Genomic DNA, 24786 nt, shown 5'->3' on the forward strand with positions numbered 1-24786 from the left:
GTTGTATGTGATTGTAGTTCACTCATTCTCCAGTTGTTAATTGTTCGCTTGTACAAACACTCCACAATTGATTTTTTCAGCCTGCTAGTGGGTTGTTTCCAGTTTTTTGCTGTTAACAAACAATGCTTCTAGTAACATTCTTACACGTATTTCCTGGTATCCATGGGCATGTAGTTTTCAGGAATATAGATGGGTAGAATTTGTGGTGTATCCTCAGTTCAATTGGAAAATGTCAAATATTTTTGAAGTGTGTTCCAATTTACACTTCTACCAAAAGTACGTAGTGGTCTGTGGTTCCATGCATTAGGCAAAAATATCATGTTCCATATTTAAAATTTTTTGCCAATGTAGTAGGTATGAATTAACTTCTCATAATGGGCTTAACCATTCCTTTGATTTTTAATGAGATTGAACATCTTCTACTTTCTGTTTTTCTCAGGTGAAATGACTACACTATTTCTTTTTCCGTTTGGGCCATTTTATTGGATTGCCTTTTTCCTGTTGGCTTGTGTGATTTCTTTATATATCTTGGGCTCTTAATTCTTTGTCAGTTATATACATTGCAAATATCTTCCAAATTTGGTTTATCTTTTTATTTAACTTGTGGATATTCTGAGCAGAAGTTCTTTATTTCAGTATCCCATTAGTACATTCTTTGGGTCTTGTTTTAGAAAGCTATCTCTGTGCTGTGGGCATAGAGATATTCTCCATCGTTACATCAGTTGGAAATTATTTTTGTGTTTGTGTTTAGGCCCAATTTCATTTTTCCCCATAATTATCCCAGTGATTTTTATTTAAAAGTCCCTTTATCACCTTTAATATGAAATGCCAACGCATCATCAGTCGAGTTTATATGTTTCATGCTATTTCTGGGCTCTCTTTTGTTGACTATCTTGATTATTATAGTTTTATAATTATTCTTTACAGTTTATTTCAGTAAGGCAAGTTTATTCTTTTTGGGAATGCCTTAGCTATTTTTGGACCCTTTGCTCTTCAATATAAATTTTAGAATAAGTTGGTTTGTTAAGTCCCATAACAGAATAGAAAGCACACAAACAAAAAACAAGTTTCATCAGAATTTTTATTAGAATTGAATTGCATATACAGATAAACTAAAGGGAAAGCTGGTATTTTTAAAATTATATCTTCCAACCCATAAGTATGGTGTTTCTCTCCATTTATTTAGGTCTTAATGCCATTCAGTTAAGTTTTATAATTTTCCCCATGAGTGTCTTGCATATTTTTTTGTTAATTTTTTCAAGTTTTTATTTGAATTTCAGTTACTTAACATACAGTGCACTCTCAGTTTCAGGTGTACAATATATTCAGCGCCTCCATACAACACCCTGTCTTGCAAATTTTTTTTTTTTTAAGATTTTATTTATTTACTTGACAGAGATAGAGACAGCCAGCGAGAGAGGGAACACAAGCAGGGGGAGTGGGAGAGGAAGAAGCAGGCTCATAGCGGAGGAGCCTGATGTGGGGCTCGATCCCAGAACGCCGGGATCACGCCCTGAGCCGAAGGCAGATGCTTAACCTCTGTGCCACCCAGGCGCCCCGCAAATTTTTTGATACTTTATTCTTAGGTCTTAATTTTTTAAATTTCATGTAAGGGTTATTTGTTTGATTCCATTTTCTCTTTTTTACTAATGTATAGAAATATGATTGAAGGTTTTCATAGATTTGTCCAGCAGCCTTGCTAAATTTACTAAATGATTCTCTAAAGATATTTTTCATTAAAAAAATTATACCATCTGTAAGAAATAAGAAACTCATTTTCCCTTTTTAAACCTCATAATTTTTCTTCCCTTCCTGTCTAGGTAAAATGTAGCTATGGTGATAGCAGGAACCCTTGTCTCTCTCTCTCTTATCTTGAAAACTTTCAGAGTTTTATCAGTAAGTATCATTGCTCTCAGGCTTTTGACAATACCTTCAGTTAGGAAATTTTTTTGCTTCCAATTCTAAGTTTGATAAGCATTTTAACACAAAGGGAAATTTAATTTTATCAAATCCTTTATCTGCATCCATTCAGATGATTGTATATTTCTCCTTAATTTGTAAATATGATATATTATTGAAATTCATTTTTCTGCTAAGCCACCTTATATTCCTGAATAAACATACATTTGTCAGATGTTAAGATTTTAACATCTGTGTTCACAGGTTAGTTTGGCCCATAATTTTCTTACAGTGTCCTTTCAGATTTTGAAATCAAGGTAAGGAGAGCTGCATGAAATTACCTGGGATCATTTCCTTTTTTTCTATACTTAAGATTAGTTTGTGTAGGACTAAAATTAATTCATCTATTAAATGTTTGCTGGAAAATAGGAGTAAGGTATTGAGCCTTTTGGGGAACATACGTTGGAGAGATTTTAAACTGGTTCCATTTCTTAATAGTGAAAATTTTATTTTCTCCCTGTTTTTCCTTAAGTTAGTTAAATTTATATTTTTCTAAGAATTTGATCATTTTATCTAACATTTTAAATTTTTTGCATAACATTTGGATATTCCCTTTTTATCATTTAAACTACACCTAATGCCAGGGCGCCTGGGTGATACTCAGTCTGGTAAGCATCCTACCTTTGGTTTCATCTCAGGTCATGATCTCATGGGTGGGAGATTGAGCCCCACGTTGGCCTCTGTGGTCAGCACAGAGTCTGCTTGAGATTCTCTGTCTCCCTCTCTGTCAAATAAATAAGATCTTTTTTTTAAAGATTTTATTTATTTATTTGACATAGAGAGAGAGAGAGAGCACAAGAGGGGGAGCAGCAGAGGGAGAGGGAGAAGCAGGTGCCCCGTTGAGCAGGGAACCTGATGTGGGACTTGATCCCAGGACCCTGGGACAACCTAACTGACAGAGCCACCCAGACACCCCTAAATAAGTAAAATCTTAAAAAAATAATAAACTACAGATAATGTCTGTTATAGTTTTGCCTTCCTTTCATTACTCATGTTATTTTTCACCTTTTTTTCTTGCTCTTACCAGAGTTTGTTTTGCTATTCATTTCAAATAATCCATTTTTACTTACTTTGATTATCTCTCTTGTATGTCTGCTTTCTTTCCATTGGTTTTCTATTATTTCCTGCCTTCTGTTTTGGGGGGTGAATTCAGATTTTTGCTTGCGTAATTTCTTAAACTCATTCACATTCTTTAGTTATGTTTGCTAAGTGTATAATTCTAGATTGGTAGATATATTCTCTCACCACACTGAAATACCCCACTGTTTTCTGGCTTCCATTGTTTCTGAGAGGTCAATTGTCAGCCTAATTATATATTCTTTCCTTCTGGTAGTTTTTAAGATTTTTCTGGTAGTCTGTGGCATTCTGTACTTTAAAAGCTAGATAATCTAGGTGTTCTTTTATTTTATATTTATCCTGCCTTGGGTTTATGAATCTGTAGTTGATATTTTTCATAAGATCAGAAAATTTCTCATTCCTTTTCTCTTCACATATTACCTCTATCTCCTTCTTTCTCCTCTATCCCTAGAACTCCAATTATTTGAATTATATTAGAGTTTTGCACTCTGTTCTTCCTGTCTCTTTTCTGTTATATTTTCTCTTTCTCTCACTGTGTTGCATTCTGGATAAATTCTTCAGATTCATGATCTAGTTCAGTATCTTCTCATGAAGTATCTATTATCCATTAAATATAAACACTTTTTATTTCAATACTTTTTTCATTTCTGAAAGTTCTATTTTATTTTTTTCAAGTCTACTTGTTTAATTTTATAGCACTTTATATTTTAACCTTTTTTTAAAAGATCTGTTTATTTATTTTAGAGAGAGAGGAGCAGAGGGAGAGAAAATCTCAAGCAGATTCTGCTCTGAGCATCAAGCCCGACGCCAGGCTGGATCTCATGGCCCTGAGATTATGACCCGAACTGAAACCAAGAGTCAGACACTTAACCAACTGTGCCACCCGGGTGCCCCTTAATCTTTTCTTTTTTAAAGTAAATATTTTTAAAGTGCTAAATAACCATTTTATTATCTGATAGATCCAGTATCTAAAAGTTTTGCTAATTTTTTCACTTGTTGTTGTTTGTGTGTGTGTGTGTTTCTGTTTTCTTTTTACTCAGATGTTCATTCATATTGTACTGTTCCTGCCTGTATTTGTGATTTTGACAGTGAGCTCCCATTCTTTGGAATGTCATTTGCAGTACTCATTGAAATCTCACTCAACAGTGGATAGCATTTTTGCATTTGTTTCTTCCAAGTTCCTGAGGAAACTAACAACCTGGGACATCTTTAAATGAAAGTACTACTAATAGCCTTCTTGAACTACCTAGACGATGTGACTTTAGTTTGCAAATGCTTCTGAACTGATTTGTTAAAATTATTGGGAAAAACTCCTTTCCCATAAACCCATTGCCAGGTTTTAAGACAGGTAATTTTTCTTTTTGTCCTCTTCTGGTTAGTCCTTTAATTGGGGATTTAGCCCACTGAGATTCTAGGCTGGGAGAATCCTCTATTAAACCGCCTACCTTGAGGGATGGATGGCTCAGTCAGTTAAGCGTCTGCCTTCAGCTCAGGTCATGATCTCAGTGGGTCCCAGGATCAAGTCCTACATTGGGCTCCTTGCTCAGCTGGGAGGCTGCTTCTCCCTCTGCCTGCTGCTCCCCCTGCTTTTACTCTCTCTTTGGCAAATAAATAAGTAAAATCTTAAAAATAAATAAACGTCCTACCTTGAGTAGTTTTGCCTCTTGCCAGTATCTGTCTTCAACACCAACACCCTGTGAAAATTGAATTTCAAGTTTACTTGAATTTGGCAAATATTTTTAGGGTGGTAGCTCCACTTACCTGTCAGAATTCTCATTTTCATTCGTTTTTGTCTTGTAAGGGAGGCTGGATCCACAATGCCAGAAACAGAATACCAATACTGTGTTCCTTTATTACTTCAGGATGTGTGTGTGTGTGTGTGTGTGTGTGTGTAAAAATATCTGCTTTCTTCTGTTTATCGAAAAGTCAATAACTGTCTGAATTACATGTAATGCCTATGTTTAAGGATAACATAAAAATTCTTGCTTTCTTTAACTAACATTTTTGATCACGTACATTGTCAGTTTGTGTTGTTTCGGTTTAACTTGCTTTTGAATCCATGGGAACCCCTAACAGCACCATGTAGTGAGTTTTCCTTCTCCTGGAAGGGAGATGAAATAAAATTCAGTTTCTTGTAACCTCTCTCAGAAGACAAAGAACAAATGATGTCATCAAACTCCCTGTTAAATCCTTCTTTTTGTTTGTCGTGTGTTTATCTTTGAAATTACATTTGCTTGCAGTTTATGTTTCCATAAAATGATAGATACAAACCAGCATTTCAGTGTCCCAAATGAGGTAAGAGATTTGTGTTTGGAGCTCTTGTGTAAACTTATATGGAATTAGATAAAGCTTAAATAAACTTATATTGTTATTTAAGGGGTTTATATTCTAATGCAGTCAAGAGGGAATGTCACAAAGGGCCCTCAAATCTGAACCAACTGGCGATTCATTTATTCCCTGACTTTTACTACCTCTTTCATGTCGGTCCTGTGGTATAAGCAGGAAGATATGTTAATTTTTAGGGATAAATAATTCTGATACTGCTTTAACCTTTTAGAATATTGCTGAGATAGCCATACTTACTTGTTGACATTCCCTGGTACTGCATACATTGAAAGATTTTATTTTAAACAGGAAAATATTTTTCTTAGGAATAACTAGCATCATTTCTCCAGGCATATACTAAACCCTAAAATTCTAAATACAGAAGCAAATGGTATATAGACCAATGTATATTACCGAAAGACAGCAAAACTCCCTACCTCAGTGTCTTCGAAGACTGGCTTTAAAAGTATGCCTAGCGCAGGTTTTCTCAACCTTGGGATTTGGGGCGGCATAACCCCGTTGGAACTCTGGTTGTGCAGATATCAGTTTTGCCAGGTCAAGGGCGTGACCATAGGCCTTCCCGTCTTGACAAATGTTATCAGGGTATTCCTAACTTCAGCTTGAGAAATAGTATGGGCTATTCCAGGGAGATGAAGGAAGTTTCTGCTACTCCAAATATTCCCATATGTCCAATACATTCCAGAGAATCCTTGTAAAATTCATTCCTTTAAGAATTCAGTCCAAGGACTCACAATCTGGGATCCATAAACTTCAGGTTTTATAAATTGTTTCAGAGTGTCTGTGAACCCTAGAAATTGTATGCAAAATTATGGGTATGCTTTTCGAACTTTATCTAAGGCTTTAACCAAATTCTTGAATCTCTGTCATCCAGACAAACTTCAGAATGATAAATTCACAGGTATTCTAGGGTGATGAATTCAACATCTATCATCAGACATCTAAAGTATCACATATATTTTGGGGTCAAAGAATTAAAAACCCATTAGCTCTTGAATATTGCTGTTAGAAGTACAATAATATTGAAAATATGTATGTTAAGGTTTCTTTTGTTTAATTATATCTACTAACCTGTAATAAAGTATTATTAAATAACAAATGAATGCATAGCCTGGTATATAATCAGATATGGTTGCTTTCATTTGCTCACAAATAGTTCACCTGAAAGCTATCATCTGCAAAATTTCTTGAAGCGTCACTTCTGGGTTACCTCAAGGTTTACCCATAAAAACCATATATTTTATTTTTTTACAAGTTCATAATTCTTTTTAAAAAATTTTTTAAAAATTTGACCTCAGATAATAGAAGAAATATGTATTTTTTTAAATGAGGACAACAACTTTATTGTTTTTTTTTTTCTTTTCTCTCCTTTTTTTTTTTTTTTTTGTTTAACATTTTGACCCCCTTCATCCATTTCTGCTACCCCAACTCCGGTACTTCTGGCAGCCACCAATCTGTTCTCTGCATTTATAAACTTGTTTTCTTTTTTTTAGGTTCCACATGTAAGAGAGATCATGTGGTATTTGTCTTTCTCTGTCTGACACATTTCATTTAGCATAATGCTCATAAAGTTCATCCATCCATGTTGTCACAAATGACACAGTTTTATTTTTTATGGCTGAATAATATCTCATTATATATATGTATATATATACACACATATGTACATATGTATACATACACATACATACATATGTATATATACACTCACACACACATACACGTATATATTCTGGCTGAACAGAAGCTTTTTAGTATGATGTCATCTCATTTTTGCTTTTGTTGCTTTTGCTTTTGGGGTCAGATTCAAAAAATCATCATCAAGACTATGTCAAGAAGATTACCACCTATGTTTTCTTCTAGAAGATTTATGGTTTCAGGTTTTATGTTCAAATTTTTTTATTTATTATGAGTTAACTTTTGTGGATGGTGTAAGGTAGTAGTTGACTTTCTTTTTTTTTTTTTTTTTAATGAAGTGGGTTTCATTCTTTGCATGTTGCTGCCCAGTTTTCCTAACACCATTTATTGAAAAGACTGTCCTTTCCTCATTGTATATTCTTAGCTCCTTTGTTGTCAGTTGATTGGCCATATATGCGTGGTTTTATTTCTTGTCTCTCTATCCTGTTTCCTTGATCTGTGTTGTCTGTTTTTATGCCAAAACTATACTGTTTTAATTACTATAGCTTTGTAATATAGTTTGAAATCAAGGAGTGTGATGCTCTAGCTTTCTCAAGATTGCTTTGGCTATTCCGAGTTTTCTACAGTTCCATACAAATTTTAGGATTATTTATTCTATTTCTTTGAAAAATGCCATTGGAATTTTGATGGGGATTGCACTGGACCTGTAGATTGTTTAGGGTAGTATGGGCATTTTAACAGTGCTGATTCTTCAGTCCATGAGCATAGAATATTTTTCCACTTATTTGTGTCTTCTTCAGTTTCTTTCATTAATGTCTTGTCATTTTCACTATACAGGTCTTTTACCTCCTTGGTTAAATTTATTTTTAGCTATTTTATTCTTTTTAATTGTAAATGGGATTGTTTTCTTTATGTTCTTCCTGATAGTTTTTTGGAGTATAGAAACACAACATATTTTCGTATATTGATTTTGTATCCTGCAATTTAACTGAATTTGTTTATTTGTTCTAAAGTTTTTGATGAAATCTTTAGGGTTTTCTAATATCATGTCATCTGCAAGTAGAGTTTTACATATTCCTTTTCAATCTGGAGGCTTTTTATTTATTTTTCTTGCCAAATCAATACTATGTTGAATAAAAGTGGTTAGAATGGACATCCTTGTCTTGTTCCTGATCTTATGAGAAAGACTTTCAGCTTTTCACAGTTGAGTATGATGTAAGCTGTGGGCTTGTCATATATGGCCTTTGTTATATTGAGGACCATTTCCTCTTTACCCACTTTGTTGAGAGTTGTCATAAATGGATATTGAATTTTGTCAAATGATTTTTTCTGCATCTATTGAGTCATTTTGTCCTTCATTTTGTTAATGTGGTATATCACATTGATTGATTTGCAGATGTTGAACCATCCTTGCATCCCTGGAATAAACACCACTTGATCATTGTGATCCTTTTAATATATTGTTGAATTTGGCTTGCTAATATTTTGTTGAGAATTTTTTTCATCTATGTTCATCAGGGATATTGGCCTATAATTTTCTTTTCTTGTGGCATCCTTGTCTAGTTTTGTTATCAAGGTGATGCTGGCCTTATAAAATGAGTTTGGAAGGTTTCCTTCTTTTACATTTTTTGGAAGAGTTTGAGAAGGATTGGTATTAATTCTTCTCTGAATTTTTAGTAGAATTCACCAGTGAAGGAATCCAGTCCTGGACTTTTGTTTATTGGGGAAGTTACTGATTACAGATTCACTCTCCTTATTAGTAATCGGTCTGTTCAAATATTCTGCTTCATCATTATTCAGTCTTGATAGATAGTATGTTTCTAGGAATTTATTCATTTTTTTAGGTTGTCCAATTTGTTGGCATATAATTATTCATAATAGTCTATTATGATCCTTTGTATTTCTGTGGTGTCAGTTGTAACATCTCCCCTTTCATTTATGATTTTATTTATTTGAGTCTTCTTTCCTTTTTTCTTGGTGAGCCTAGCTAAAAGCTTGTCAACTTTATCTTTTCAAAGAACCAACTCTTAATTTCATTGACCTTCTCTGTTGTCTTTTTAGTCTTTATTTCATTTATTTCTGCCTTGCTCTTTGTTATTTCCTTCCTTCTAATAACTTTGGGCTTTGTTCTTTTTCTAGATCTTTGAGGTGTAAAATTAGGTTGTTTCCTTTTGCATGGAGTATCTTTTTTCTTCCCTTCACTTTCATTCTGTATGTGCCAATTACATCTATGGTGAGTCTGTTGTAGGCAGCATATAGATGGGTCTTGTTATCTTATCCTACTCAGCCATTATGGGTCTTAGAATTGGAGAATTTAGTCCACTTACATTTAAATATACTTATTGCATTTCGTTGTTTACTCCCTGTTTTTGTCATTCCTCTCTATTCTTTTCTTACTTTGTGCTCTCTTTCTGGTTTGAGAACTTCCTTTAGTGGTATACTTAAAATCTTTTCTGTTTATCTTTTGTGGTTTAACTATAGGCTTTTGCTTTGTGGTTACCATAAGGCTTACATATAGCAACTTACATTTATAATAACCTACTTTAAGTTGATAAACACTTAAGTTTGATCTCATTCTAAAGCTCAGCGTTTTTACTTTCCACCCCTTATGTTTTATGTTTTTGATACCGCATTTTACATCTTCTTATCTTGTGTATCCCTTAATTATTTGAATCATAGTTACTTTCAATACCTTGTCTTTTAACCTTCATAGTAGCTTTATAATTGATTAATCCACTATGTTTACTATATATTTATCTTTCCACTGAGATTTATTATTTCATATGTTTTCTTGTTATTAATTAGCACCCTTTCTTTTCAGCTTAAAGAAGTCCCTTTCACATTTCTTGTATGGCTAATTTAATGGTGATAAACTCCTTTAGTTTTTGCTTGTCAGGAAAACTCTATCTCTTCTTCAATTCTGAGTGATAATTTTACCTGGTAGAATACTCTTGGTTGGAATTTCTTTCTTTTAGCACTTTGAATATATCATGTCACTCCCTTCTGGCCCGCATAGCTTCTGCTGAAATATCAGCTAGTTATCTTATGAGGGTTGCCTTGAACACACAAGTTCATATATCTATCTGCTAAATTTCAGTTAAATGTTAAAAATTATAGATAATATTTCAGAAAATTAATCAACCATTATTTTCAAATTGTAGCCTAAATAAAAAATTGAACCTAAGGTAAATCTTGATGTGCATGAATGTTAGTAGTAATAATAGTATTTATTGACTACTAACTATGCTAAGGCCTTTACATGAACTATTTCACTTAATCGTCAAAAAAGCCTTCTGATACAGATATTATTATTGCTTCTTTAAACATGAAAGAAATGAAGACAGAGAAATTCAGTAATTCAGCTGGAGCCAGGATCCCACAACTTAGAAATTTTTCCTGGGGTGCCTGGGTGGCTCAGTCAGTTAAGCATCCGACTCTTGATTTCGGCTCAGGTCATGATCTCAGGGTCCCGAGATCAAGCCCCACATTGGGCTCCATGCTGAGCATGGAGCCTGCCTAGGATTCTCTCTCTCCCTCTCCCTCTGCCCCTTCCTGCCCTGCTCACACTGTCTTGCTCTGTCAAAAAAAAAAAAAAAAAAAAAAAAAAGTTTTTTTCTAAGTCCTGAGCAGTTTAAAAGCAATTTATTAGTAATTATTGTTCCATGTTCGAGTTTCATCACCCAAAACAATATTGGGTCTTATTGCCCCCTCTTTCTTCCTTATTTTTAATCTTCCTATTCTCATCATGAACTATCTTCTTAAAACAATTTTCAGCTCTGTCCCTCTTTTTCTCAATATGCTTCAGTCTTATATACAAAATAACATGCAAAAACAAAAGCAAAAACTTTGAAAACAAGCAGCACTCCCTCTATTTTATCGACCTTATATTGTATCTCATCAAAATTTTACACCATAGCAGCAAAAAATGAAAAAAACAATTTGGTTGCAATCCCACTTTCCCTCTGTTTTTCCTCTCACACAAACTATTTACTTTGAAGGTTTCTACACAGGGTCCAATGTTTCTTTGTACCATTTTGATCCTAACCCTTACCATGATCCAGAGCATCCTGGCCACAGAGCTACAGATCTCAGGATGACTATAACTGCAGGCCTGTGAGCTCTGGCTTTCATTGGCCTTCTCATTTTGCCCCAAGTGAACCATGAATCTTACCATTTTGTATTCATGACTCAAAAAGCAGGAAGTGTTACTCTCAGTAGCCCAGCAAACAGGACTAGTCTTTAAGTCATTGGTTTTCAAAGATAATTGTAACAGTCTTTTTAATATAATTATATTCAGAAGCCTCATAATAGTAGATAGAAACAAATCCTTAGTTAAAACATCAAAAACTTGGATACCCCATTCTTGCCAATTCTTGACCTGTCTGAAAGTTCCAGGTGTTCCCCTATAGCTCTGAACAGCACTGTTTGAAAACTGTGTTGAATATTTAAGAGATATCAGCCTTTTAAATATGTATAACTATAAAACTATAACTGTAACTAGATAGATAGATAGATAGATAGATAGATAGATAGATTGATTTTCTTAGATGATCTGGTCGCTTCCTCGGCCTTTCCTTATGAATAAAATCAAACAAAAATATATTCTTTATCTAACATGCATCTTCCTTCCAGGTAAAACTAAACATGAAAAATGCGTATTTACTAAATTGGACCTTTTTGGTATATGTTAGAAATTAAAAAAATTATACTTTGTATTGAAAATGCTATAAAAGTAGTAAGTGAAATCAATAGAAATTGTCCAAGTTGCCTCAGACCTCACAACTGGCAGTAAAATATTATCAGTCAAAATTGCAGCTCAGTTGTTCCATCCAAATGGTTATTCAGAATCAGCCACAGGAACTGTGAGAGTGGCATGATGGCCATTCAGGTCTCACATGACTTGACATTGTGTTTTGTTTAGAACCTTCCTCAGGGGCGCCTGGGTGGCACAGCAGTTAAGCGTCTGCCTTCGGTTCAGGGCGTGATCCCGGCATTCTGGGATCGAGCCCCACGTCAGGCTCCTCCGCTATGAGCCTGCTTCTTCCTCTCCCACTCCCCCTGCTTGTGTTCCCTCTCTCGCTGGCTATCTCTATCTCTGTCAAGTAAATAAATAAATAAATCTTTTAAAAAAAAAAAAAAAAAAAAAACCTTCCTCAAACCCAAATCTTCTGTTTGCGGCTGCCTCTTTCTTACCCTTCAGAATCATCATCTCCACTCCCTCATCTCTGAATTCTTCCTCTGCCCACTCTGACCCAATTCCTATTTCTACGGTTCTACAAGGAAACAAAAACAGAAACAAGTACTTCTTCAAATGATTTTCTTGTTGCCAAATCCAAAATCCTTGTCTCAGTTGATCTCTTTCCAACATTTCTCTCTTGAAGCTTCCTTTTTGGCTATGGTGGCATTGATTCTCTGCGGTCATTCTGCTTTCTCTGTTTCTATCTTCTTCTCTCTTTCTTTTTCCATACCCTAACTGCCCTGTATGATCATGCTCACCACCATTGGGTCCTCAAGCCTCTTCCTTTTTAAGCCAATCTGTGGTTTCCCAGGTAATCCGATCCCAACATATAACTTTCATCCATTACATATATATATATATCTTATATATATGTAACGTATATATATGTAATGTATATGTGTGTGTGTGTATGTGTGTGTGTGTGTGTGTGTGTATACATAGTGCCTTACTGCCTTACTTCTCCACCCTCCTCCTTCCAGTCACACCTCTGAAAGCACCCTGGGCTCCAGCAGAATCCAACTTCTTATCATTCTCGAAGCACAATCTGCTCTCTAGACTTCACATTTTCTCAAATGTTTTCTCTTTGAATACCCTGCTTTCCTGTCTTCACCAAAATCCAAGTACTCCTCAAGACTTAGCTCAGCTATGATTGCATTCTTCAGGAAACATTCCCATAGCATCCTTTGCAAACATCTCTGAACTCATCACCATGTTATAGTTATTCGCCCATTTATCCATCTCCCTTACTAGACTATGAACGTCATAAGATTCAGGACTATTTTTCATCTCTGTACCCACGCCAGCTAGCACAGCACCTAAAATTAATGATTCCTTGTTGAAAAAATGAGTAAGTTTTGGAAGAGTCATAAAGGATGCCTTCTTACTTCCTCTTTGAAAAAGTTTTGGTAAAATGTGAGTGCCACTAGGGGGCACAGAATTATAACAGAATTTTCCAGTACACTAGCTCAAAGTTGTTTTTCTTCTGTATCAATCTCTTAACACAGTTTCTAAATATATGGATCTTTAAAAGATCAAATAGCTGTATTCAAATTACTTTCAGAAGGAAGAGCTTAAGTAGTTGGCTGAAAGAAAGAGTATTGCTGCCATGCTAACATGTCAGAAAAAAATGAAATCAGGCACTTGTATCACTCAGACAAATACAACAAACAGTTTTATGAATAAAAGTGAAGGTAGTATTAGGGAAAAGATCACAATGTAAATAAAATTTCAAGAAGTTGATACTGCAAGATTTGGGACTGTTTTAAAATTTTCAATAAGAAAAAAGTATCTATGAAAGGAAGCCCTTCCTTCTGCAGGTATACTGAAGAGGAATATTGAGGCTATTTCTATGTTTAGAATAAAACCCCAAATCCTGTTTTAAAAGAATGGAAACTTCCCAATACTTTTCTTTTGGAGAGAGAAACTGTCAAAATTATTAACACACATTAATAGGCTAAGCTTTTTATTTCAAAAATTGATATAGTTCAGTAGTTAAAAATCTAGCTTTTTGTTTTTGTTTCAGTGGGTTTGATTTTGTTTTTGTATTAAATACCCGTAAGTTTGGGTCCTGGCTCAACTACTATTAGTTTGAAAAATTATTAACTTGTCCACACCTCAGTTTCTTCCCCTATAAATTGGATATGATTGCAGTGCCTACTTGTGAGGCTATCGTGAGAATCAAAATAATTCTTGTGAATCACAGTGCATAGTAACACATGCTAAGTATTATTTTTCTTTGACAGTGGTTTTTAGCACATTATTTGAGTAATTCCTAGGAAAATAAATATTGATTCGTTGCTCTGATGAAAATGGATGGACCTTTTTGAGCCTTTCTCCCATTCTTTGTCTGCTCCCCTACCAACCTCTCTTCACACCCACATACACTCCACCTATACCCTTTCTGCATCCTTGGGGCAGAGACTTTCTGGAAGGGCCATAGTTGCATCTGTTGTGTAGGGCAGAACTATGATCCCTACTGTGTTAGAATCTTCGTTTATTCTGGCCAGGCCCAGATGATCTCTGATGTTGCCTTGGGTTCTCTGATTAATTTCTGCTTGTTGGAGAAACACTTTGAGAAGTTTAATGTCAAATCTCTTACAGGTAAGAATTCTTGATTGACTAAAAATGGTGCTGTGGTACACAATATAATACATTTAAAATAATAAGAGGAGGTAACCAGTGGTTATAATAAGATACCTAACAAGTGCAGTTATAGTTGCTATGCTTATTGGTTTGGTTATGATCTGATAGGAGGGAAATAAAAGCTAAAGAAAATGATGGTATCGCTGAAAGGACATTAATTCAAGAGTTAGGAGACTTCACTTATACCTCTAGGCCTCTAAGACAAATAGCTAAGCCTTGAGCAAGTCACTGAGCAGCAGCCAAAAAATGGATTTCCATTTCTTCCTCAGTAAATTTCCTTTTTGCTCTAATGTTTGAGGATTCTACTTATCATTACTACTATGGTTGACCCAGGAATCTCACACTGGATCAAAGTGGCATTTGTATCACTCACTAGTGATTACTAAAAAGTAGCATTAGTATCACTCACTTGTTGATACGAACCATGAACATGACTTGATGGGAAGGTATGTTGAGGGGGTAGGGCTGAGCAAATGGGAACATGGAAAGTCATTGAGAAAAAGGAAAGAGGGGAGAGTTATAGGATCGCTGACATTTTGTGAAACCAGTTCAGATCTAGTTGTTCTGCCTGAAAAGTCTTTCCTGGGCATCTATCTCCTAGCTCTTCTATGGAATTTTCAATACTGATATTTTAGAGTACCCTTCAGAAGAAAAATTCAATGGGCTAGAAAACACACTGAAATAAAATATTTCTGGTAACTACTTTCAGGTGAAACTATCTCCATGTAGACTACAGAGAACACGAGTTTCCAAGGTCACAAATTTCAGGCAAGCATCTTAACAATGTGTAGAGAATGCATGGTTAAAAGCAAACTCATCTCCAAAGGATAGGGAAGGCTAATCAATTCACACTTTATACTAGGAATAAACATTTACCTTAGGAAAAAGTGGTTGTCTTTTGCCTTTTATATCTCTTTATAATGCTCTAATGTACTTGTTATGCACAGAATATACCCTATATTATTTTACTTTAAACAATATGCCATCCTCTCTTCTGATATCTGGAGTTTAATATTTCAGCAAAATAAAAGGCAGTTTCCTAGCAACATTTGTATTCAAAGGCACAACAGAAGAAGCTTGATGACAATACTTTGTTTTCCCCACAGTTAATTCCTGCCTTTTGGGGGAAGTTAGCAGGTAGTAAAGGAAGCAAGGTACGCACAGAGAGAATCTGTTAGAAGAGGCCTTGCAGCCTCACTTGGCCTTTCCTTCCCTAGTATGCAAGGGCAGGAAGGTTAGGGCTTACAGCTAAATGCCTCTTTCTGAATGGTAATTGACAGACACATTGAAATAAAACCATGTGCTCTTATGTACATAACAAAGTTGGAGACTAAGACTGACTTCTTGATGGGATACTGAACTGGGAGGTGAGATTTCTGAATTCTCAGCAATCCTCATACTAACCTGCTGTAAACCCTTGGGCAGGTCTTCCCCAGACTAGCTCTCTAACTGGAGGTTACCCTAGAAGATCCCAAAGGTGTAAACCACTAAGAAACCAGCTCTAAACAGTTACTGATCATTAGATCTGATTAGATCATTAGATCTGATTTTTTTTTTTTTTTTAAGTTTCATGTCATTTGCTTAATCAACATCACATGCTTCACCTCCAGGAAAATATCACTGGGAAATTAAGCAGCAGGTTCTCTTCCGGAGAACCCTGTCCGTGTTCCACCTTCCCAAAACTTCCTGCCTGCACTCTGGGACCACGCGCCAGTGAGGTGGAAGTGACCCTGACCTTACTCAGTGGTGGTGGTCAAAGTTTGCAAGAAAGAAAACCAGTGGGTTAAGAGGAAATGGTTTTCATTTTCTTGCCTGCAGAATAGCCAAGATATTCAAGTTTAAAGCGTGCACACGAGTCATTTTAAGTCTCTAGATCTTTCACCCTGAAAGTCCCTGCACAGAAACTCCGCGGGGAGTCTAAATATAGCAACAGCAAACTCCCCCCACCCTCAGCTGGGGTCTCGTGCTGTTCTAGGATTGGAGAGCTTGCTCCAAGGCGCTCTCTGCATCTGCCTCGAATAGCAGGGCACGGAGCAATCTCTCGCACCTCCACAGTGCGTGGGTGTGAAGTGTATTAGGAGAAAAAGAGAGTGACTCTGGATATTGGTGCTTGGCGCACAGTCACGTGGCACCGCTGCCAGCTGCATCGAGCGGCTCCGAGCTAGTGCCCGCCGCGAAGAGAGTGGGGAGAAGGAGGGAGGGAAGCAGGGTCCTGCGGGTGACCAGGAGCGGGGGAGAGGGCTTCACGCAAATAAGCGTAACAATACAAAGTAAAAGAAAGTCAAAGTAAAGCATTTAAATGGAGCTACTGCCACAGGCAGAAAGCTGCCGCGGGCGTGGGTGTGTGTACTGGAGGGAGTTGAGAGAGTATCTCTGAGGGGCGGAGACAGCTGAAATAAGACTTTTGCTTTAGTATTGCCTCGGTTTCAGGCTTCTAGAAGGAAATCACTACCTGCTCTGGCTTTGTGGTGGAACCTTAGTTCTTCAGTTTAACTTGGTGGTTGTTTTCTTTCGTATTTTGGTGGGGTGTGGGGCTGGGGGGAGAATCCACGCTGTTGGAAGAAGTTCCCAAGCCTGGCTTCCTTTCAGTTTCCCCACTCTGACTGTGAGGTTTAACTGCTTGTGCTTTATAACGCTGTGTTGAAGGCCGGAGGCCGAAGCCAGTGGCACCGTGGCCTCCCTCCTCGCCAAGGGCGCGCACGCTTTGGGTCGCCAGAGCGTCAGAGGTGGGGGGAGACTCAGCCAGTCCTAACTCGCCACACGTCTCTCACCGTGTAAGGTACAGCCTACAGGGGTGGGGTGAGGACCCCGAGAAGCTGGTGTTCTGGGCTCCCTGCCCTCCGGGATTTTTCTCCCAGACGCTGGGCCCGCCGCTGCCACTGCCGAGACTTAACAGTTTTATGACTTTTTCGGACTTAAATGGAAATTTCTTAAGGGAACCCAGTTCGCTCTCCCATGCTTCGCGTCGCTGTCAGGCGGAGCCCCTGGGCAACAGCTCGTTAACTGATGAGGAGCCACTTTGTAGTTTTTATGCCCTCCCCACACTCCACCCCCCGGGCTAGGAAGGAAGACCGGGTATTCGAGGGCTTGCTACCTGATGCTGGGATGGAAAGTCACAGCCCGAAAGCTGGAGTGAGCCGCGGGGAGATGCCCACCCCCCGCCTCTCCGGCTCGGGAGTCGTGTCCTGCAGGTCTGCACACTGAACTGGCAGGGACCGTCCAGCTGTGCGACAACCCGACCGCCACTGCCGGGAGCATCGGCCCACGCGCCTGGGGACCGGCTGGTACCTGCAGGGCAGGGCTGTTCCCGCTCACACCCCTTGCGCAAGGATGGCAGGACCTGGCGCGGCATCGTAGCGGCCGGAGTGAGCAGAGACCTGCATCTCCAGTTTCTCCTCAGGGCACGAGGCCGACTTACCTTACGGACAGCTCTCAAGCCCCCGAGACAACTAAAGCAAAGTCGCGCCTAGGAGAGGGGCTTCCGAGCCCCGTCCCCTCTGGGGGAGGGGGCGGACGCAGGCTGGGCGTGGGGAATCCAGAGAAGAAAGGGGGAGCCTGGGGCTGGGTGTGCGCGCGTGGGAGCGCGCCTCGGAGCGCCCCGCACTCCCTCGGTCCAGCCCTGGGGGCACTTGGGAAGGAGGGAGTGATAGCTGCGGGAATAAGAGGGAGCAAGAGAAACCCTCTCAAAGTGACGCCCCAGAGAGGTCCTGATTTCGAATTTGGACCTAAAGACTGCTAGAAATTGGGCCTCCTTAGCACACCCCTCTCCGCCCCCACCCTGAAGCCCTGGCGGTGTGCTGGCTGCTTGCTTCCCCGCCCCTAGCTCGGAGGTCGCGGGCCGGCGGGCGCTCCGTCGGCCACGGCTTCCTCCTCGAAACCCGCCCGCGCGCATGAGGCCGCTGCCCCCACCACAGGCACTGGCGCCCCCCTCGCGGTGCCCGTGGTGATGCCATGCCCCGCCACCACGCGGGAGGAGAGGAGGGCGGCGCCGCCGGGCTCTGGGTGAAGAGCGGCGCGGCGGCGGCGGCGGCGGGCGGGGGGCGCCTGGGCAGCGGCATGAAGGATGTGGAGTCGGGCCGGGGCAGGGTGCTGCTGAACTCAGCCGCCGCCAGGGGCGACGGCCTGCTGCTGCTGGGCACCCGCGCGGCCGCGCTCGGCGGCGGCGGCGGCAGCGGCGGCGGCCTGAGGGAGAGCCGCCGGGGCAAGCAGGGGGCCCGGATGAGCCTGCTGGGGAAGCCGCTCTCGTACACCAGTAGCCAGAGCTGCCGGCGCAACGTCAAGTACCGGCGGGTGCAGAACTATCTGTACAACGTGCTGGAGAGACCCCGCGGCTGGGCGTTCATCTACCACGCGTTCGTGTGAGTACCCGCGGCCCCCGCGCGCCCCCCGCCATGCCTGCTCCAGGGGGTCTGTATGCTTGGCCCCCTGGGACGCGCTCCGCGCCCACGCCCTGGCCCGGCGCGCGCGCGAGCACACACACACACTCTCACACACTCGCGCGCGCACACGTGGTGGCTTTTATTTCTTTGCACGTGTTTATGGTCTTCCTCCTAGAGCCTTCCACCTCCCTCAGCCCCACCTCCTCCACCTCTACAGATTTTACCGTCTCCCCGAACACACCCAATGAGCTGCCCCGCAGTTTTAGGCACCGAAGGCGTGAGCCAGGCAGACCTGGGACTTAGGCTGCGCGGTTAATGGGGAGCGATTAGGTCCCGAGATACGTAAATTTCAACCGCGAGGGGCGCCCGGGAGCTGGGAAAGGCAAAGGGAGGACGTGCGCCGGTGTGAGGCTTTTGAGTGTATTGGAGAGGTTAGGAGGTGATGGTAGGGTTGCACCGGGTGGTGAGAGGAGAAACGAAGGGCTGGGTCCTCAGCCCTGGGGCGGAGCTGGGGAAGCTGCTACTTGGTGGGGAGAGCAGCTAGGTTTTAAGTGCGCCCGGAAACACGCCTCGCCACCACCTCCACCACTAACGGAAAAGCTGTCAATGCGTGTAGCCCTTCCTGCCACAGAGGTGGCCAAGGTCTAGAAAAGGAGAGCTGGGCGGGGCGAGGTGATGCTCCCGCGCAGCGGCAGAGGCCAGTGGTGAGCCTGGGGCTCAGGATCCCCGGCCAGAGTGCAATAGCAAACGCGCAAATGGGCCACCTGGGATCAGGCGGTGGGTTAAGTAGGCATTTGTGCCGCTGAGTCAAAGTGTCTGTGTGTGTGTGTGTGTGTGTGCGCGCGCGCGCGCGCGTGTGTGTAAGTAAGCCTTCACCATCTAGCAGAGATGCTTAATGAGAAAATGATTGGAAGCAAATGTTTATTTTTCCCTTAGGCATTTAAAACCTTTCAGTGGCTTTAAAGTTTACTACTGTTTTTCCCACAAGGTCCATTCATTCAGTCTCCTGTTAGAGTTAGGTTTATCTGGACGTTTTAAGGTAGTCTTTATGCCGTTATATCCTAATTATTTCTTTTTACTTCTTATTTTTTCATCTTTTCCTGTTTTTTTTTTCTTTCTCCTGCTTCTTTATGTTAAAATGAAATATAAAGACATCAGCCTTAGGAGACCTGTAGAGAAAAGTTGCAGGCACTCACTGTTCGGTTCCTTGTTTCCTAGTAAAATAGGTTTTGAACATGTGAATTAGGTTTCTTTTAGAAGTGAGGCATGTCACCCAAACATAGCTCTCACCTGGGATGGAGGATTGGCGTCAACAACAGAAGCACCTTTTAAATAAATGGAAGAAGGGGCTGGTTTTGTAAATAGGTGAACCTGGAATTTGACCACGTAGGAGTCAGGAAATTGGTGGAGTCTACAATCCGTGGGGCTCTGGTGTCTGGAAAATTTTACAGTCTCAGATTGATGTGAATATGTAGCATTAGGTAGAATATTCCAGCCAACTTTCCATCTTACAGTGTACACAAGGAGAACGTTGTGTAGCATCATTATTACATCAAACGGTATAACTTTTACTATTCACTTAATGTAAGATTCACATTGATTTTGATGCGGTTATTGTAATAAATGATAGACATAGATACTACAGATTCTTTTCGTGTTTGTCCTTTCTGAGTTGATACATATATTTAATCCTGTTACCTATTGAGCCTGATAAATTATTTTAACGTGTCAGGATCTACTAAAGCATTTAGCAATAACAATCTATGCTCAATTTGGCAGCAAAATATATACTGTATGGAAAATGACTTTTTTTACCCCCAAGAGTATGCTCAGGATATTTGTAGATTTGAATTTACAGTATGATGCCATTTGTGAGTTTTAATTTTTGGTAAGTTATGCACTGTATATTTGGAGAGAGAAGCAACTTTGGCTGATGCTCATGCTTTGCATCTCCTAAGTTTTGCCCTTGAAAATGAGTGAGGACTTACTGTAATATGGCATTTTCTTTTCAATATGTTAATGTTTAACAGATTTTTATGGCCTTACAGAATTTAAAATTTTTAAGAAGTGATTTTTCAAGAGACTCAAGTGTGGATAATTCTCTACTCATCAGATTTTTATCAGCCTATCAATGGGTTTAGTGGTAGATTGAAATAAATTATGTGCTTGTCAATACCATGTGCTGGTAGGAAGTTTTGCTTTATACATTTCTAGAGTCTGAAGCTGTAATGCTTGAGCAATTAGATAGGGGTGCTAGATCCACATTAGCAGGTAGAGGGAATGGCTAGCATCATCTTCTGGGAGGATTCTGCACAACTATAGCCCACCCCGAGGGACAAGGCATCTTTGCAGTTGCTGCGTACAGTTTATGTAGAAAGCTGGACTTTACACATTCAGTGAATAAAAGAAAGTTACTTTGAGCTGAAAGTCTAACAAGACCATTAATAATAAAGGAAATTATATGAAAACAATTTCTAAAGCAGTGTAACTAACTAATTCCCTGCCAGCGTGGGAATCCCCAAATCTTACTTTAATAACAGTTTTTGTAACACATTAATGTTCTTGCCAAGAGCAAGTGCAATGTGATTAATGAGGTACTTCAGGGATGGATTTACATGGTCTACCAGTGTTTTCACTGCCAAGAAGCAAGAAAAATTTGTTTAAAGTTATGTTTCAGGTAAAGAAAAGTTTCTGTTAAATATGGAAAAATCATTATTATAATGGTATTTTAATGGTATAAAATGTATTTCCAAGTGTAGATATCCTAATCTACTGATGAGATGTCTGGCAAAAGCAGGAGATGACCTACTCCAAATACTTTCTTCCAATTTTTGTAAATTAGAGGGATTAGGAGAGTCTGTTCCCTTGCTCTTCTTTAGGATTTACCAGACAGCTGTGATTCCTCATTTCCTGTCTTCAGCTGTTCTTTAGTTTAATAGATGAGTTATTCAGATATGAGGTGATATATTTCTTTGAAGGTTGTTTGTTCATCTTAAATTCATATTCTTTTTAGGAAAAGTTTAGAAGAATAATGGTTGTAGAACACATGATGGGCTTCATTTGCATTGATACAATAAATGTGGCTCTGGCATAGGAAACAGGTGACAGATATCTGTAACTCCTTACTTTGTCCAATATATCTTTGCCTGGTATAATGCCATGGATCAGAATTTCTAGATATTTTAAACTAGAAGAAATAGTCCAGTCACCCAAGCTACGAATTTGCAAGTCATCCTTAACACCTTTATTTTTGTGTATTAAATTCTGTGTATTCACTTTATAAATATTTTTCATATCTAGTCCCTTCTCTCCTTTGCTGTCGTTACTATCCCTCTCTGTTTCTCAGTATCCCTCCATTGGATTATTTGTAATATTCTCTTGCTTAATCATCCAGCTTCTGTTCTCAGCCTTCCAGCTTTCCACCCTGGCACCGTAGTGTTTTCCCTAAAATGTAAATCTTATCGTGTCATCCCCTTGCCTATAATCTTTGTGGTGAGGGTCAAAAATGGAAATTAAGTAGATTGAGGAGGGTTAAGAGTTGGGAAAATGGAGACAATAGTGTAAGTTAACCAAATTCCTTGGGACAGTACACAGGATACTTTATGACATGGCCTCTGTCCATCTTTCTTTCTTCACCTCTGATGTACATTCAGGGGTCCAGCCTTCCTCAATTACTCCATCCTGTGTCTCAATGCTATGCCTTTGCTCATGCTGTTTCCTTTACTTCTTGCCACTCTGTGCACTCTGGCTAAGTCCCATTGTTTCTTCAAAACACAGTTTAAGGATTGCTTCCTCTTAGGCACATCTCCCCACTGCCAGAATAATTTAGGTGCCCCCTGTCTTAGGCTTCATGGCACTTCAGCATGTCATTGTAATGGTGCTTGTCCCACTGTTTTCACTGTGAGCTACTTGGTCTGGCTCTCCCACAGGAGGGCAAACTTCCCACACAGAAAATCTCCTACTATCTCTGAATCCCAAACACCTAGCAAGATGCCTTGTACCTAGTAGACCCTCAATAAATGCTTGTTTAATGAGTAAGTAAATAAATTTCCTTAGAAGCCTTTCATAAAGGAGTTGCAGAGTGAACTAAAGTTGCTTGAACTACTAAATCTTTTTTATTTTCTTAGAAGATACTGATGATTCGTTCTGAGGAGAAAGTATGGGGGCTAGAAGTAGGAGACCATTACTTTGCTTCCATCTTTCCCACTAATTAGCTTTGTGACTTGGAATAAGCCATTTTACCCTTGGGTCTCCAAATCTTTATCTGTGAAATGGACACATCAGTGTCCAGTGTTTGTGATCCAGCCAAGATGGTGGGGGATACTGCAGATTGTCTAATATTCTAGAGTAAATAGGGAAGGTATATTTGTAATGAGAACGGATCTGATCTTTTTTTTATCATTTCCCTTCATTTTTGAGCTGCAGGACCACCTCCTAAATGGTCACTTTAACTTTACTCCTAACTCCTTTAACTTTGCTCCTAACTCCTGTGAGGCCTGTGTGCCACATAGTAACCAAAGTGATCTTTCTAAAGAGTTAACTGGACACATCCCTCCTAGGCTTGGAGGAGGAATAGTTTGTTGGCTGTCACTACCCAATTCCTTAAAGGCAGGGACTCTTTCCATCTTGTCCTCTGCTGTATCACCAGCACTTACAACAGTTCTGCCACATAGAAGATGCTCATACATACAGATTGATCCACTTACTGTTACCCCCAATCTCCAAAATATACCACTGGTTTCCTGGGTGGAAAATGAGATTTCACACTATTGGTAACTCCCTGTGTCAAGACTCAATCAGACCCAAAGAATGACCTTATTATTTATATGTATATTCTATTCGGAATTAGGTCTATGTCCTTAGAAATTGATGCTTGCATTTTATTTTTACTCCTGTATTCCTTAAAAATCACTTACTTCCCTTACATGTAGAGAGGGCTTATACAAGTTATACTGCCTTATACCTTGCTAATATGGTAACATAAAATGCTACATATATTCTTCAAATCAGTCTGTTTTCAGAAATTTAAACAATGCTGCAGTATTTGGGATCATATTGCAATTAGAAATGTTGAAAGTGTTAAAATATGAGCATTAGAAATATGGCCTAAGAGAAATAAAATCTAAGAATATTTCAAAATGGAATGAAGTTTTGATATAAGAAACACTATAAACAAGGAAGATTGCCAGCAGCCTTTTGATAATTGCTTGCAAAGAAATGGTGCCAGTTTTAATTTTTAATTGCAAATGGCTATTTTGGCAGATGAAAATGCCAGCAGAGCATGTTTTATCCTAGCCCAGTGGTGTGAAACTACTTAAAGTCCAATTGTTGAATAGCCGCAGTTCAGTTATGTTTAATGATTTGTAGATGTTTCCATTTTAATTTCCTTTTCTTCAACTATTTACAAGTATGCCATTTGAACTTTTATTTTGTTGCAACCTGGGAGACAGATTAGCCATGCATCTGCTTTTCTTCATAAGTACTGAAATTTTTTGATGGGACTCAAGAGTTTTGGCTTATTCTTTTGATCCTTTGTTATCAGTTTGTCCAAAGAATGAGTTTCCTAAATGTTATTGAAGTCATCTAATTCTAAATTTAAAAATAGTTTGAACTTTTATATATGTATATATATGCACACATATATGCTACATGAACAAATGCACACACAATATGTATATACACACAGAGTATCATTTAGCAGAGAACTTGTTAATGCAAATATTTACATTTCTTTTTACTCCTCTAAAAGTAAATAAGGCATTTGAATAAAATGCAGTTTAAAAATAAAGAGAATCTTAAAGTTACTCTTGGCGATATGGAGATTGTATCATAATTTGAAAGCTATTTCAGTGTATATAAACACTTTTTACAAACTCAGTCATAGTGTTCGTTGCTTCCATTTACCAGTGAGGTAATTCTAGAATCTCTACTCCTTCACTCAGTGGCAAGATGATCTTTTACAATCATGTTATTATTTCTCTTTTCTTTTTTTTAATAGTTCAGTATAAT

General features: G+C 39.1%; 1 protein-coding gene across 3 annotated transcripts in view; it reads left to right on the forward strand.

The window, feature by feature from the left end:
• The first annotated feature begins 17044 nt into the window (after nt 1-17044).
• Nucleotides 17045-24786, forward strand: part of KCNQ5 (potassium voltage-gated channel subfamily Q member 5) — a 489468-nt gene continuing 481726 nt past the window's right edge. For 2 of the 3 annotated variants that reach the window (XM_044387115.3, XM_044387116.3), the window contains exon 1: nt 17045-18756. In XM_044387115.3, coding sequence (XP_044243050.1) covers nt 18350-18756 — 407 coding nt within the window. In that variant the 5' untranslated portion in view covers nt 17045-18349. The remainder of the gene's footprint in view (nt 18757-24786) is intronic. The other variant, XM_026507086.4, reaches the window with a different exon arrangement.

This window comes from Ursus arctos, unplaced genomic scaffold (genome assembly GCF_023065955.2).
Source record: "Ursus arctos isolate Adak ecotype North America unplaced genomic scaffold, UrsArc2.0 scaffold_29, whole genome shotgun sequence".
Taxonomy (NCBI): domain Eukaryota; kingdom Metazoa; phylum Chordata; class Mammalia; order Carnivora; family Ursidae; genus Ursus; species Ursus arctos.